General features: G+C 27.9%; 2 protein-coding genes and 1 non-coding gene across 3 annotated transcripts; 1 reads left to right on the top strand and 2 right to left on the bottom strand.

Annotated features, from left to right (window-relative positions):
- Nucleotides 1–4,673: 4,673 nt before the first annotated feature.
- On the bottom strand, nucleotides 4,674–4,745 carry Trnaa-cgc (transfer RNA alanine (anticodon CGC)). The gene has a single exon. It is a non-coding gene; the product is annotated as a tRNA-Ala (tRNA).
- A 6-nt stretch (nucleotides 4,746–4,751) lies between these two features.
- Nucleotides 4,752–7,621, top strand: LOC135931630 (charged multivesicular body protein 6-A-like). Its single transcript, XM_065468868.1, has 8 exons — nucleotides 4,752–4,911; nucleotides 6,038–6,147; nucleotides 6,193–6,280; nucleotides 6,350–6,436; nucleotides 6,489–6,554; nucleotides 6,626–6,718; nucleotides 7,310–7,355; nucleotides 7,419–7,621. The coding sequence occupies exons 1-8, from the start codon at nucleotides 4,840–4,842 to the stop codon at nucleotides 7,460–7,462; spliced, it is 606 nt and encodes a 201-aa protein (XP_065324940.1). The 5' UTR covers nucleotides 4,752–4,839; the 3' UTR covers nucleotides 7,463–7,621.
- Nucleotides 7,487–16,242, bottom strand: LOC135931629 (uncharacterized). The gene is made up of 5 exons (XM_065468867.1): nucleotides 16,137–16,242; nucleotides 15,966–16,094; nucleotides 15,701–15,926; nucleotides 8,152–8,258; nucleotides 7,487–7,968 (listed from the first exon to the last, which is right to left on the bottom strand). The coding sequence occupies exons 1-5, from the start codon at nucleotides 16,230–16,232 to the stop codon at nucleotides 7,630–7,632; spliced, it is 897 nt and encodes a 298-aa protein (XP_065324939.1). The 5' UTR covers nucleotides 16,233–16,242; the 3' UTR covers nucleotides 7,487–7,629.
- Between the last annotated feature and the right edge of the window lie 1,402 nt (nucleotides 16,243–17,644).

Below are 17,644 nucleotides of genomic sequence, written 5' to 3'. Positions count from 1 at the left end.
AGTCATAAAAGCACTGTCATCACCTTTGTCTGTATTTTCAACCTATGTTGTTGACGTTGAAATCATTCATTATTGTCTTTGGCAGTGTCGACTTTTTTTCCCCAACTTCTTCAATGTTCATATTACAATTATTGTTATCATAGCAATTTTGATTATCATACTGGATTTGTTTTCTTTGATTAAAATTTTTCCACAATTACGATCGTCATGTTCGATTAGTTTTATTTGGTTATCATTATCTTGACACCTTTTGTTTCCTTCATAATTATTTGAATTATTATTATAAGATCGGTAAATTATGATTTTGTTCGTCACATTGAATCTGTCTCCTCTGATTACAATTACATCAGGCGTTGTTCCTACCGTAGTTGTTGTTATAAGATTATGAAAGTTTCTAAAGTTGCTATTGTTATACCGATAATTGTAATTTTGATAGTTGCCATCATTATACTGATTATTTCTATAATTATTATTGTTTCTATTATTACTAAAATTCCTATTCTTGTTGTCATTAACATTACTAAAATTGACCATAATTCCTACTAATGTCAAAATTTTGACTCGTATTATAATTCTATTATAGTTAGTAATATTCTCATTCCTATTAGAAGTATTTTGGTTATCTAAATTTATCATTATTTCTATTATTATCATTATAGTTTTTTATCCCTACTAAAAACATAATTAACATTGTCACTTTCTGATTTTTAATACTATCTAATTTTTGTCCTATTTTAATCATTTCGTCTAATGTATAGTTAATATTTTTATTTAATTTATTTTTTATATTGTCGTTTAAACTAGATGTTCTCAATTTTTCTTTTATGAGATCATCATATAAAATTACATTCTCTATTCAACTTAGAAAGTCTAAAAAATCCAATCCATAAAATATTCCTTAACGCCTTGTGATGCAAGGTTAAATTTGCTAGTTAATATCCAAATATCTTGACTAGACATAAGGTATTTTAATTTTTTAAAGACAACTCTATAATTTGATATCTCCTTAGTACATAATGATTTGATTTTATCGTATAGGTCATCAGATAAATTGCTCATCAATGTTTCAATTTTTACTGAATCGGACAAAATTGTTTGAGAAAAATAATCATCAAATCTCTCCAAGTAAGTGTCAGTCAAACGCCCCTCCAGTTTTGGGAACTTAACCTCCCTGGTAGATGATACACTAACTTTTTCGTCCATATTTATGCAAACTTTTTTTAAAAAGGTCTATTTATAAGCATTGACATTATAAAGTCATATGATTATATATTCAATTTTTTTTTTACTTTGTGTGTGTCCTTTTATATTTTTTATAATTTATTACATAATTTAATTCCAAAATTTTTATTTTTTATAATTATCGGCATCGCACAATATATATGAGATTTTTTTTATATATCATTGTATATGAATAACCATACCGGGGCACCATAGAAGAATTTAAAAATTTTATTATATTTTTTTAAAAAAAAGAATTAAACTAACTAATAAATTATAAAAAATAAGGTATATATATATATTATATTAAAAAACAATTTAAATAAAAATAAGGTTACAGGTTAAAATAATAGTAAGTTTCCTCAACATATGAAATAAGGTTATATTCAAATAATACCAATTAAAGTTATATAAAATATCAATACAAATTTAATCATTTTCCAAGATTTCTTAGTGTTAATGGCGTCTCCAGCTGATTTCAATTGATACATGCTTAAAAATGCATTTTAATGAATGAATTGTCAGTCTAGGTATTATTATTATATGTCATTGCGCCAACCCAAGAAATCAGCCAGGTTTTGCAGACAACAACTTCTACAACTTCCCCTTGCTGAACTCGCGGGTGCTAAGCTAATCGACGGGTCATTGCAATCTCCCTTTAAGCGGGCGGTCGCAGGCGAAGCTTCAGGCCTAAGCTCTACCAAAATCCGCAATAATGAAGGCCTGTACTTCCGACAAATTCATCTAGAAGCACCTACTGGTTGTTAGCTCGCTTCTCAAACCAGGAATAATCAAACCTGCGAACAGCGATCAGATCTGTTCCATGCTTTACTTCATCAACAAGTAGGATGGGTCCCCAAGAGTTATTATCGACTTTTCGGAGGCTTCCAAGAAGTTCCTTCGATACCCTTTCCGACTCAAGTCGATTCCATTGATGTCTTCTAATTTGGAAAAAGCTAGGTAAGCCTGTAATATCGATATAAAATTAGTTTTCCTCAGTATCCCGTTAGCATCTCAAGTTAGGAGGTTTTTCGGTATATGGTTCAAAGTAAACGCGTACAAGTACAAAGTACTGCCCATAGGTGCTCTTAACCCGTACTATCTCTAAAGCATCATCCGTTCGAAAAGAATCATACAACGTATATTTAGACAATATTTTAATATACGGGGACAACGGCTTCGACTTAAAATAGTTCAAATCTCCCCGTTACACCTTGAAGGATAGGGTCTATCGCCACATCCACTCTTATAAACTCCTCTATGTGATTCAAACTCAGTGTTTTTCTGAGATTATGACTTCCTAGTCCTACTACTAAGATTATTTGTTATATAACCTTCATCTGCATATCTACAATCCTCCTTACTTTGATTCTCATTAACAATATTGCATGAAATTTCTAAAATATAAATTACTTGTTGTTTCCGGTGTTCCAATTAGTGTTGTTAAACGGTTCCATTTGAGCTAATTTTTAAAAACGGCTAACTCAATGCTTCACTCAGAAAAATATTAGACAAGCCTGAAAATTTTTCTCATAGAAGGAACAGAGGTTTATACATATATTATCGAAATCTCGAGGCTTAGGCAATATTTTTCTGGCCAAAATATTGAGTTAGCCGTTTTTAAAAATCGGCTCAAAACAAGCCATTTAACAACACTAGTTCCAATGTAGGACCATGAATGATTAAATTTTAACACAAATAAATATGACAACAAAAAATTCTATAATGTAGTCTAACTAAACAATATAAAAGAATTTTAAAAAAATAGTATTTTGTTTTTTACCATTTTTTAAAAATAAGTAACAATTCAATTTAAATAACAATGTTATTTAGAAAAAACAACGCTAAGCGTTTGTATTCAATTTGTAAGCACTTTTACTCAATTTTTTTAATAAAGTGGAATTAAATTAAATTGGGGTTTTTTTAAAAATAAATAAAATAAAAAAATATTCCAGATCAAGAAAATAAAGTTCCGATATCGGGATGTCGGGCAAAAATAGGTTAATTATTTATTATTTACCTTTACAGTTTACATATTTTATGCATTTTAGCTGGATGACAGGTTTCTAAATTTTTTTGGCATAAGAGTTCTATATAGGCATCAACATCAAATGAAAGATAATTCAAACAATTCGAGCGCCAAATCGTCACACTAGCCCTCAAGTCTATGTCATGAAGGGGGTGGACTAAAAACATTTTCTAAAACTTAAGGGTATTTAAATGAAAGATAATAAGAAGTTATTATAAAAGTGTAGGAGTCTTTTTCAATTTTTTAAATTGTTTCAAATTGAGAACAAACAGTAAACGAATAATAAAAATTTTTTCTGCCCAAACATAGACATGCCATATTCTAAAAGTAAGTTTGCGAGATTTTCAATGATTAAAATGTTAAAAAGCGGGATTATGCGCGACAATGGTAATCACTTTTTATATACGAATATTTGGTGAATTTTTAACTCTTTGAAATATAAAAATTAAATGCGAATTTACAAATCTATAGTAAGAATTAAATTTATTTAAAAGTTTATTATACATGAAAAATTATATGAACTCTTCGCAATTCATGTCAAAATTTTGCTCTGCCCCTTAAATTAATTGAAACCGAAGAACGATTTTTTCTCCAAGTCATATTTATTACACTAAAAATTATCTCTGAGGGCTCATTTTAATATGGAGTTAAAAATATATAATTACATATTTTTAAGTTTATTGTTAGATTAGGGTTTTAAAATTTCATCATTTTTTTGATGCTCACGATATTAAATTCGCTATAATATCTTCGAGACATATGTTTCGCTAAATGGTTTTCACTAAATTATTTTAGCAACATAGGTTTCGAGACAATGACGCTATAAAATTTTCGCCTATTGATTCGTGTAGCTTCGTAGTAATGTATTCACTTTAAAAGCTTTGCGATAAGGATTTCGCTATAAAAAAATCACGATTGTCTTCGCAGAATAGTATGCGATAAATGTTTTGCTATAACATCCATTCGCGATAAACGACATCCGCAATAATGTTTTGAAAAAGGGCTTCGAGATAAAAGTTTCACTGAATTGGCATGAAATCATAATATTCGCAGAGGCCCGGTATTATAAATAACACTCTCTAACGGAAAAACTAATATTAACTAACGCTATTAAAATTGACTGAGAAAACTATTTTTAATTAGAACGTTGAAATTATAATTTTAAAAGAAAACCAATTAATATCATTAATTGAACTCCATGACATGGAACCATAATATAAGGCGCAGTGGCTCGTTCTTATAGGAATAGAACTATTTAACGGAGAACCTAATGTTAACTAAAGCTGTTAAAATTGTAGAATAAACGTTTTATCCATATTTAAAAAGTTGAAATTACAATCTTTAATTCAACTCCAAATAGTGAAAACGAGTTCTGCCCATAACAAGAATGAATATAAATAAGCAAAAAAAAGCAATAATTTATTGGAGATAAAGGGGTTTGAACCCTTGACATTCCGCATGCGAAGCGGACGCTCTACCACTGAGCTATATCCCCTAAAAACAAAAAAATGAAATAATATTTTATAATCTTTAAAATTGAAATTTATTTAATACTTTTACAAGCGGTATTAAATATTTAAATTGAATGTATGGGCGATTTATTTTCCAAACTGAGTGGAAAAAGACGTACCAAGATAACGGAACATGACATCATTGTTTTGGTAAAATATATATTTCTATCCTTAAAAATATATAGTTGTAGATTTTTATATATTTTATTAAAAATGAGATGAGAAATACCACTATTTATAGATAGATAATAAATCTTTCTATTGTAAAATAATTGATTTTTTTGATATGGTGACGATTTTTTTTTTTTAGTTTTAACACATTTACACCATCTATAATATTATGTTTATACCAATCTACCAAAATTTGCCTGGGATTTAATATTGTTTTATGATCTTACCTGAAATAAATTCCAGCATCATGGAGTACCTACCCTGTATAAATTTGTCATATTTTCTTTGTAATTTATATGAATTAAGATTAGCTTAAAGATTGGCAAAATATGCAAGACAGGGACATGCTGATGCTTAAAACTGAAATTTGAATCACTTTGTGGGTAATATGGAATAATGCTTATTCCAGATAAACATATCATGTATATGATATTTATGTATAATTGCACATTTCAAGGGCTATTATCTCCTAAATTACTTTATTTGCTTAATTTTTAATAATATAGAACAACATTTAATTAATCAATGCACCTGATAACTATACAGATTCCAAATTTCAGAGGTTTTATATGATTGAAACTTTTCAAATCAAATGAACAGAACTGAATCAGAGATATCTAAATTTTTTTAATTTTTAAGTGTATGATTATCTATTCTGCAACATGTAGTATTAAATCATAAAAAGTAGATAGATATTGGCTGGATCTTTCTATATTGCAGGTTTTTGGTTTAGACTACTTGTGCAAAATGGCCTGGCCTGAAGCTCTCTAATATTTAAGCCTTGAATTAGACAATTTTACATGTTTTCTCATTATATTTATAATGGGCCATGCCAGACATCCTTTGTAAAATTTTTTATGGAATTGGCCAAAAAATTCTATGTGTGAACTCATACCAACTTCTTATATGACAATACCAATTTTTTTAACCTGATATTAACAGTGTTGGTCAATACCACCAAAATAAAACACTGACTCTAGGCTAAAAATCAATTAATTTATGAAAGTTAAATATTTGAGTATCAGCAAAAGAATAGGTTTATCAATACAAATACTTAGTGCATCTTTAATAAACATGCTAAATTATATTTATTCCATATTTAAAGCAAATGAAAAGGCAGCGCGATAATCTACATCAATACAGAATGCGCTTGGAAAATAATATGGAGAAGGAGAGACGAATGGCAAAAAAGTTATTATCTGAAGGAAGGAGAGAGTTACTTTTTTTTATAAATATTTTTATTTTTTTGATATCTACTAGAAAAGCTAAATTGTTGTTAAAGAAAAAACGGTTTCAAGAAAATTTATTGGAAAAGAACGAAAATATATTAGACCAAGTTGAAACTATGGTAATAAATAATGTTCATTATAAATTTTAACATTCTTATAAACAATAATTATTTAAACAAATCCACTAGATATATAATATTGAATTTTCCAATATACAAACTGAAGTTGTCCATAACCTTAAATTAGGAAATGATTGCTTGAAGCAATTGAATCAGGTATATATATATATAATTATTACTAAATTCATTGATGTGTTTGATTGTTTAGCTATTTTCGATTGATGATATAGAAAAAATAATGGAAGAAACTAGAGAGGGTGCTGAGTATCAAAAGGTAATATTTTTTTTCCCCTATATCAAATGACAAGCATACTTTTAATTTTACACTATGTCACAATACTGAAGCAAATTGAAGGTATTATATCCTTAAATTTTACCCAAGAAGATGAAAATGATGTCCTGAAGGAATTGAATGAAATTTTGGATCAAACAAATTTGGTAAAAAAAATAAATAATATATTACAAAGGGATTTTGGAATCACTCATTTTTATATCATTTTACTGATAGCAATTTTTAAATAAAAAATATATTTGATTTTATAAAAAATATATTCCAGAAATTACATACCCTGTGAATTTCAGGAAATTTTATTGTGTACTTTTGAACAATTTATATTGTTATATAGATCAGATTTGTATAATTTAAAAAAAAATACATAAAGGTCCATAGCTTATTGCCTGAAATTCATATCTTAGGTTAGAGGGTCTAAAATATTATTAAATTTTTTAATATAACCCCTTTCTGTTCATTTTTCCCAAAAAATATTTTAAAACCTCCCCATCATTTTATGAGTGGGTGGATTATTTGGCTGCACACCTCTAGGGTAGAATACTCTACACATTCTTTTATATATTTCTTGTAATATCAGATTTTTCAAGTTTAAACATTGCCCTAAATAATTGTTTCAATCATATAAATCTCTTTAAAGTTACAACGAGATCTGATTCTAAAGCTTAATTAATAAAATTATTTGTTCTTATAATATGCTTATTTAAATATATTATTTTTTAAATTTTTCATATTTTAAGGTGCTACCCGATGTACCTAAAGAACCTCTTATTAAAGATAAAATACGTAAGAACGATTGCTTATTATTTACTATTTATATATACTTTTTTGTACTTCAAAAAAAATTAGCAATCAAGAGCCCATTCAAACAAAAAATTCCTCTACAAGCTTGAATGGAACAATTTTTAACATTTGTTTTGCTAAATTTTATATACTATAAATAATTGTGATAAAAAAAAATTATTTTTGATATTTTATAATTGAATCGTGAATAACATTTTGATCGAATTCTAATATAAGATGAAAGAGGTTTATATAATAATAAAAATAAATAATGCCATTATTTTAAAAGTTCATAAACGTATTTAAAATTTGGATTTTTGTTGCAGTTATTGAACCATTGATTCCAGGTAATGATTGACGTCAATTTCGTAATTTTATCATTTTTCTGTGTCAGCTCAAACATCAACCCCCAGATTAAAACATCGGCTAAGGTCAATTTTTCGTTGAAAAGATAAAGAACGTTTTCCCTGGGTTTAACATAATCGTTAAAAATAGTCCCAAGCACGTTTTCGGAAGCTTCGTCTTTAAAACTTGGACACCTATTTTTGCATTCTGGCATAGACATTTCGATACGAATAAACATCTCGCAGATTAAATCAATCAAAATGGCTTGACTCTTTGGGAATTAAATATGATTAGTAAAAAATTACATTCAAAACAGTTCTCTTTTCCTACTTTTTGTTAGCTCTAATTTATTTTTGACGAGACTGTCCAAAAATAGATTTGTGCAAAAGGAAAGTAGGAATTTAAAAAAAAAGTTTGGACTGAGTAATATAAATAAAAAAAATTAAAAGTTTACTTCGGATATTTGGCTATGATTATTTGTTTGCCTCCATAATAATTTGCACGCATTCACTCCGCCCTCAATTTTACATGAGTTTTGATAAATTATTGGATTGAAACAATCTTTAGATTTTTTTTTTTAAAATCAAAGAAAATATTATATTTAATCTGTGTATCAATTAAATACAATGACATGTCTTTGATTAAATAATATTATTCCTATTAATCAAATTGTAAAAATATAGCAGGATTTTTTAGGATAATTTATATAAATATTTATTAATACAACCTCATTTATGCTGAAAGGGTCAGAGTTAAAAATAAAACTAATTACAGCAAAACTTTGGAGCACTATGAAAGATCAATTTCTTAATAATTGAACTATTTTATCAATAAAACAAAATTTATTTAATTAAATCAGTGATCTTCATGGGCCAGGCAAGTATGAGGCCCATTGGGCAAGATAATCATCTTGCAGTGTAATTTCTTTAATATTATCTATCTGAATCATAACTATAATCTGTGTAGATATTTTAAATGATTTACACCAGTAGGTTTGGATTCATAATATTTTTTTTAGCATTCACCTTTTCTGGTGGTAAGCTCCTTCAATATCTCTCTCCACTTTATGTTATTCATGCTATCCCTTTTTTCTAATTTATACTTTTTCATATTGGCTCTAACTTTATGGCCCCATTGAAGTTTTGGCCTTCCTCTTTCACGTTTGCCCATCACTTCCAAACTCTCAACTTTTTCCTATATAGTTCATTCATAGGCCTTCTCAATGTGTGCCCATACCACCTAAGTCTGTTCACCATTAAGGCAATAACTTTAAACTTCCTAGTATTCTTGCACTTCGCACCTCATCCTTTCATGATACCCCAGCAATCATCCTCAGCATTCTCATCTCCATAGTTTGTAGACTTCTCTCGTCTGATTCTTTGGTTGGCCATGTTTCCGAACTATATTGAATAGTTGGTTGTACTACGGAGCTGTAAATTTTTCCCTTCAATTTGTGTGGGATTCTTTTGTCAAAGAGCACTCCAGATAAAGATCTCCACTTTAACCATCCTTGATTAATTTTATTCTTTATCTCTTTCTCTATTGTGCCGTTTGTTTGTATAGTGGAGCCCAAATATTTGCAGCTTTCAATTGCCGATATTTGCCATTTATTTATATCAATTATTTCTGTTTCATCTCCTATCACCATAAAGTTTAATTTTAGTCCATGCTTTTCGAGGATACTTATCCAACTCACTAATCGTTCTTTCATTTTATCCTTGAATTCGGCTAGTATCACAATATCATCTGCAAATATCTATCATATTCCACGGGAGTGTTTCCTGTATAGACTGTGATAATACATCTATTACTGTGATGAAGAGAAGTGAACTGAGAGCCGACCCTTGATGAACTCCTTCGGCTATTGTGAAGCTTGTTGAAGTACCAGTTGTGCTACAGACCATATCCTGTATTATTCTTATATATTTTTTGGGAACCTATTTGTGGCGTAGCGCCCACCAGATAAGTTTTCTTAGGATACTATCGAAGGCTTTTTTTATATCGAGAAAGACCATGTGTAGCTTTTTGTTCTTTTCCTTGTATTTTTCGCTAATTTGCCTAATTGCGTGAAGTGCATCAGTCGTTGATCTTCCAGGCATAAAGTCAAACCTTTCCTATGATTTTTTCGTAAAGTTTAAGACAGTGTGACATTAGTTTTATGCTCCTATAATTTTGACAATTAGGTGGATCCCCTTTATTTTTGAAGATAGTAACTAGATAGCTGAGCCTCCATTTTTGAGGAATCTCTTCGTTTCCCAGTATTTTATTGTACAGATTCGTGAGGAAATGTATTCCATCATCTCTTAGTACTTTAAGGTTTTCTATTGAAATATCATCAGGACCCCTAGCTTTGTTTTTCAAATGCTTGAGGCATGTGATTATTTCTTGTTCCGTTATTGGTTGAATAAGGTTTGAGTTTTCATCTAGATGTAGTATGTTGGGATTAAAGTTGAGAAGCTCCTGAATATACTTTATTTTTGATTACTTTCGGAGCTCCGTTTATACCCCTAGAATTCTTTTCTCGCTGTTTGGCTAATCAGTATACTTTATTTTTCCTCTCCTTAGTATGTAGTTCTTGGTATTCGTATTCCAACCGCCTTTATAGCTATTCTCTTGGATTTTTGTATTTTGTCTTGTCTTCTGGGTTTTTGGATTAGGGCTCTTTTTTCATGTATAGTGGCGTGCACATCTTCATTCCACCACCATAGTTCTTTGTATGATTTGTTACCTCATCTTGTCATGCTTAGTGTTGGCAGTGTCTATTAATCTGGATGAAAGGTCTGTCCACATTTTTTTCACTGACTTGTGAGGAATCTATTGTTTCAATGTTTGAATTGATTACAAAGGCATCTGCCATTGATTTTAATCTACCCCATTTGATGCATATTTCTAGTTTTATCTTGTTTTGAGTGGATTTATTTGTGAGGTGTAAATCCATGACTAGTAACTTGTGTTGCGCGGCAATATCTTCTTCTGGGATGACTTTGCAGTCTATTACACCTTTTAATCTTCTTCGAGAGATTAGCATGTAATCTATCTGGGTTTTCCTTGTACCTCTTTCATATGTTATTAAATGACTGTCCTTTTTCTTATAGTAGGTGTTGGTTAAGGCAAGGTCGAAGGCTTGCGCAAATTTCAGTACATGTTCTCCTTCATCATTTTTTTCTCCATATCCAAAACCACCATGATACCTTTTGTAGGTGTTTCTTGTTTTTCCCATATGCGCATTTAAGTCTCCAACTATTATGATTAGGTCATAGGGATTTCCATTACAGCTTCATCAAGGATAGCTCTAAAGTCATCTTTCTCTTCTTCTTTGCAACTCATTTGAGGAGCATATACTGAAAGAATGTGTAGTATTGATTGACCAATGCAGAGTTTTATTTTTATTAGTCTATCAAAGATCCTATTAACTTCTACCACTGAGGAGGAGATCTTGATTGAGGATGATGCCGACACCATTCCTATTCCATTATAGTACAATTTATACCCATCTCCAATCATTAGTCTTCTGACCTTTCCATTTCGTCTCTTGTATGCATGCTATATCAACTTTTCTCTTGTTCAACATGGATGCCAATTCTCTCGTCTTACCTTTAAGTGTACCAATATTCAAGCTTACTAACCTTGTTTTCTTTGCTTTGATCTTTATTTTACTTTTCACAGGATGGAGGTCTACACCCTGTGCGTCGCTTGGAGGGAACGCCCTAGCTTTCATATTCCTATTTTTGTTTGTCATTTGTTTATTGGACAAGTATCCTTAGAACCCGGCTGTCCAAGCCTGTCAGTGACCGGGGTGTCATCTCTAAGCTCAGAAATTCATCTTACCATATGTCTTTACACATCAGTCATCGAAGAAAAACCTGAAAATTTTTATGGGACCTTCTGTTTCCAAGCATACATCATAACCCACTAGGCCACCCTGGCGATTGGATTTATAATATAAATTTCAAAATTAAATAATAAAATTCCAAAATTATTATGATTAATAATTAATCATAAAATGACATATAAAATTTTTATGTTTAGTTATATTCTTTATATTTAACAAGTAGTGTGCTTGGCTATTTTTAAATAGTAGTGTGATAAAACTGGCTATTTGGCAAAAAAAGTAGCACACTACTAATAAAAAAGCACAACTTTAACCACTCTGATTAGTAAGTTATAATTAAGGATTAGATCAGGTACATTTAGATGACACATTATTGTTTATTTTTGCCTAATGTGGTATCTGTAACTTTTAAAGTATCTATATTTAGATATTATTTTAGACAGGGATGTGAATCCTTCTAAAGAAAAAGATTCAGTAATATCTCTGAACCAGATTTGATTTAAGATAAATATTTACAAGAACACACAAATTTGCAATAGGAGAGGGGGGGGGGAATTTGGCGTTTGAAACAATAATAAAGATTCATAACATATATATTACAAAAAAACCTTACCTAAAATTTAAAAAAATGTTTTTATATTCAAAATTTAAAAAAATTATAATTTACAGGATTTTTTTAATTTTAATTTTTATTATATTCTTTAAAATAAATTTTAAAAAAGAAATTATTGAACCCTGAACTCTATGTTTTAAAAAATGGTTCTGTGGGTTCAGTAAAATATCAAGGATTCGCAGAGTTCTAACTGAGGGTTAGGTTTCATGGCCCTGAATTTAAAGGTATCCAACATTTTATATAATTTTATTTTAAGTTTATAAAAATTAATTATAATAATATTTGGATTAAACTCATGAAATAATATGCTCAAGTTTAATTCATAAGAAATTTAGCACAAATAAACCAGACAAATTTTATGAATGGATGGCATCAATTTTGTGAATGTTTTATATTTAAAATCTAATAATTATTATTTATCATCATATAATTATATATTTTGTATATTTATGGTCAATATATAACGATTATTATTTGTTATTTAATCATATACTTTGTATATAGAGTCATTCCATGTCAAATGAGCAAAAAAATGAGATTTTCGGATGGCCCCCTTCGATTTTTTTAAAATTTGGCAAGCAAAGAAAGATTAGTGTAGTTAAGAAATAGCTAAAATTTTAGCCTTAACATTTATATTTTTGGAGATATTAGTGTTCAAAGTGGCAAAAATGACGTATTTTTACCATTATTTGCCTTCATTCAATTAAGCATATCTTAAAAACTACATAATTGGAAATAACAAATTTAATATCAAAATTACATACAAGGATTCTACTTTTAGATAAAAAATTTTTTTTATTTTTTTCCCAATTTCCGGCCATTTTATTTGTAAATCAAGGACTAATAAAGATTTTTTGGAAATAATAGAACCTTCAATTTTTTTAAAAAAATTTAGTAGACATTACTAAACTCTTCCTTTATATTTATAAAAAAATTTGTTCTGGGACGCGGCCATCTTCATTCTCAAAATCGTTTAAAATGTTTAGAAAAGTGTATAAATATTTTCCCGAAAAGGGACGTCTTTGTATAAAATTATATATTAATTAATTTTTAATGGTTTTTCTTGAACTATTTAATATAATTTAAAGGATTATTCATCTTTTATATGAAAACTTTCATTCAATTATAGAAATTATAAAATAAAATAATATGGGCAAATGTGATAATTGACCAGGGTCAATACATATACGCGATCAAATAGAAATAATGTTTCTTTCTAAGGACATCAAATTTATAACATAAAACAATGGCTATCCGTAGATAGAACCACTCTTGAAACAATAACCAAGCCAGTAGATGAATTTATCAATGCCTTTTTTGAAAAATTGGAATCTTTATTACCCCATTCTTTTATTTCAACGCAACAATTGTTGTATCAAAACAATCTAAAATTGAACTTAGACGAAGGCCAATATTTAATTTTATGTGATTTTTCAGAAAACTATTGCTTTATACTTCAGGGTGAAGTACAAAGTTATCATTGGAATAGGACTCAATCCACTATTCACCCTTTTATATATTATAAAGATAATTTTGCCAATTTGTTACCTAAATTATGTAATGATACCCGAATCTTTACAAACAATACATTAGCAGTACATTATTTCCAAAAAAACATTTGTAAATTTTTTAATTAATAAAATTTATATGCCAAATAAAAATTTTAATTTTTCCGATAGATTCCGTTGCACAGTATAAAAATCGTAAAAATTTTATTAATATTTGCCATCATGAGATGGATTTCGGCATTTATCTGCTACAACACAAGGGAAAAGTGTTTGTGATGGGATTGGTGGCACTGTTAAAAGATTAGCCACTAGAGCTAGTTTACAAAGGCCTTACTCAAAGCAAATAACCACATCATATGAATTATTGTACGAGTTTGCTAAAGAAAATATTAATGGTATATATTTTGAATATATGACCCAAAAAATTATGATTACGAAGAACTATTCGAGGAAAGATATTCAAAAACTAGACCTATACCTGAAACACAGAAAATTCACACCGTACAGGTCTACATCAATTTAAAAGTAAAATGTATTCCAATTCAATAGAAAGCACTATAGAATATTTATCATATAATGATGAAAGTATAATTTTTGGAGAAATATCATGATACATAACATGTGTTTATGATTCTAATTGATGGTTGGCCTTTGTTTTAGTGAAAAATCAAAAGCAGGAAGAAATATATATAAATATTTTACACCCATATGGACCTTCTAACCTTTACATTTCCAAGTATAGACGACACTCTTTACTTTCCAAAATGTCATATCTTAACATTAGTTTCACTGTTAACTGCTACTGGCCATAGTTATACATTGTCATCACAAGAAAGTAAATGCTCTACCTAAAAATTAGAATCTTCTAAAAGTGAGTTATATATTAGATATTTAAATTTATATTATATCAATTATTTTTAATATTTAGGCCATATATGAAATGCACAAGATTCTGATTCATATATTCAAGAACTATAAACTTGGTTGAATATATTTAATAATAATAATTAAATATATGTTATATAAAAATTTTTATAATAAATTACAAATAAAGTAATAAAATGAATTTCTTTTATTGATAGACAACTATAATTGAATGAAAGCCCCATTTATTGTTATTTTCATTTACAAGATGAATAATCCTTTAAATTATATTAAATAGTTCAAGAAAAACCATTAAAACTGATTAATATATAATGTATACAAAGACGCCTTCGGGAAAATATTTATACACTTTTCTAAACATTTTAGTCAATTTTGAGAATGAAGATGGCCGCATCCCAGACCAATTTTTTTTATAAATATAAAGGAAGAGTTAGTAATGTCTACTAAATTTTTTAAAAAAATTGAAGGTCGTATTATTTACAAAAAATCGTTTTTAGTCCTTGCATGTTAAATAAAATGGCAGGAAATTTTTATCTAAAAGTAGAATCTTTGTATGTATTTTTTATATTAAATTTGTTATTTACAATTATGTAGAGATATGCTTAATTGAATGAAGGCAGATAATGGTAAAAATAGGTCATTTTTGCCACTTTGTACCCTAATATCTCCAAAAATATAAAAGTTACAAGGCTATTTCTTAACTAAACTAACCTTTCTTTGCTTACCAAATTCTAAAAAAATCGAAGGGGGTCAGCTGAATCATGGTTGATTTGTCATGGAATGACCCATTACCCGTTATTAAAATTTAATAACAAATATTTATCATCTAATTATATCTTTTTAAATAGGTGATATAATAAATTCAAAAATATTTTTAGCTCACTTCATAATTTGATTAACAATATAATCAATTATGTATTATACCTCATATAATTATGGTAAAAATTCCATTCATAAAGCTTGTATGGTATCAATTTACAGATACATTTGTTATATTTAGATACTGATAGATTTTAGATGATGTATCTTCTAAATCCATTTAAAAAGTGTCTAACAACTCTGCTAAAATCAATACATTTCTAATAATCAGTAAATATCAGATAAAATATTTAAATGATATTTAATATAAAATAAATAACATTTTAAGATATTTTATTCTTTTAACTTGTCAAAATGCAAACTACATCAAAATCAGTTTTTCTATCTGAGGGTGATAATACTTTGGTAAAATTTTTGAACAAACCATTATATTTCGAATTATTAAAGGATGAATGAACATAAGTAGTAATTGCCATTGAGTCATTTTTTGTAAGAAGATATAATAAAAATAATAATGAATATGAAGAATGATGTTGAGGATAAATATAAATAATTAACTTCTTTATAAAAATCTAGGAACAAAATATGTAAAATTTTAGTTAACAATTTACATTCTTCTGATTAGCAATATCTGGATAAAGACTTTGCTTGATCTCTGCAATTTGTTTTAGAACTTGTTTTTGATTTAATATAATTTTTTCAATCCTTCTGTCAAGAATATCAAATTCATTAATTTTATCCTTTAGAAATTGTTAATAAAAATTATGATTATAAAAATATACCACAATTAAATTTACGTCATATATATTTTTTAATTTATATACACATTCAGGAATAAATATTTGAAAATTTGTAATATAAGGTTGTAAAACATACATGCTTGGCTTGTAATCGTAACCAAATGTGTTTAAATAATATATGGCGCTTTATCGAATTATTGGGATGAAATATATTAAAAATCTAAAAAAAGCAATATTTATGAATCAATAATTGAGAAAATTTTGTTTCCTGTGCTTAGCTTTATTTAATTTCTTTTATATCGAACCTAGTTTTAGACAATTCTTAAATTCAAATTTTTTTTGGTAGTTGCTATCCGGACTTTATATTAATAATAGGGCGTCGTTTTAAACCTGGTAAGTGTAGCATGGTAATCACAAATGATGGCACAGAATCAGAGATAGTCATAAATCACAAATAGGGGTGAGTAACAAATAACGATGAATCACAAAGTATGAGATACTAAAATAAAAAATTAAATACAATATAGGTATGATGGGGATGGGGTAGAGTAGGTAAATTTTTTTTAAAAAAATAATAAGAAATATTTGCTAATATTATTCAAAATAGTAATTATTATATAGTATAATGTTTAAAATATAACTCCAAACCACTATTTCATGTCCATAATTTTATTTCCATATAATTCATAATATATATAATCTCACATGATACAAATTTTAATCCTGAATACAAAGTGGCGCGATTGCGATTGCGATTTAGACGCGATAAATACAAAATACAGTTAATATCATATCGCATTCATAGTTACCGATCGCGCGATTTGAGCAATGACATTAATACTATAGACTGCCGATCGTAATGCTAAAATCAAATTTGAAGTGGCAAAAATTGAAGTGACTGGTGGCCATTTTGTGTTTGTATCTTTTACGAAAGAAGCATATGATAATTTCATAAATTTCAGGTATATTTTTATTATGTTTATATTTATAATATATATATATATTCTAATTAAACACCAATTTATTATTTACCTTATATATTATAGTATATATGAATCAAATAAAGGTCACTACTGAATATTTTACTTGAAATATTTCTGCTCTTTATTAACATTTGCAATTTATTATTTAATAATGAATATCTTTTATAAGAATTCAATTTAATATTTTTTAATTACTAAAAGATTTAAAATGGTAGTATATTGCTGAGGAAGCAAAATTTCCTTTCATAAGTATGATATATCAAATTAAATTGTAAAAATTATTTATGGCAGATTTCCTATGAAAGATAAAATATTATTACAAAAGTGGACCCATGCTGTGAAGAGAGAGAACTTAATGTAACAAAATATAGTAAATTATGTTCAAAGCATTTTACACCAGATTCATTTATTCCATCTGTTACAAATCATGTTCAATTAAGAGAGGAAGCAATACCATCAATTTTTAATTTTCCAAAGCATCTTCTAAAAGTAATAAAATAATGAATAATAAATTATAACATGCAGGTTTCCTAGAAGCCATATTAATTCAAAAATACATTAATATTT

Source organism: Gordionus sp. m RMFG-2023, chromosome 1, assembly GCF_954871325.1.
Source record: "Gordionus sp. m RMFG-2023 chromosome 1, tfGorSpeb1-WG-v2, whole genome shotgun sequence".
In the NCBI taxonomy this organism is placed as follows: domain Eukaryota; kingdom Metazoa; phylum Nematomorpha; class Gordioida; order Chordodea; family Parachordodidae; genus Gordionus; species Gordionus sp. m RMFG-2023.
Note: the sequence above shows the minus strand (reverse complement) of the source record. Positions and strands in the feature narration are given on the sequence as shown.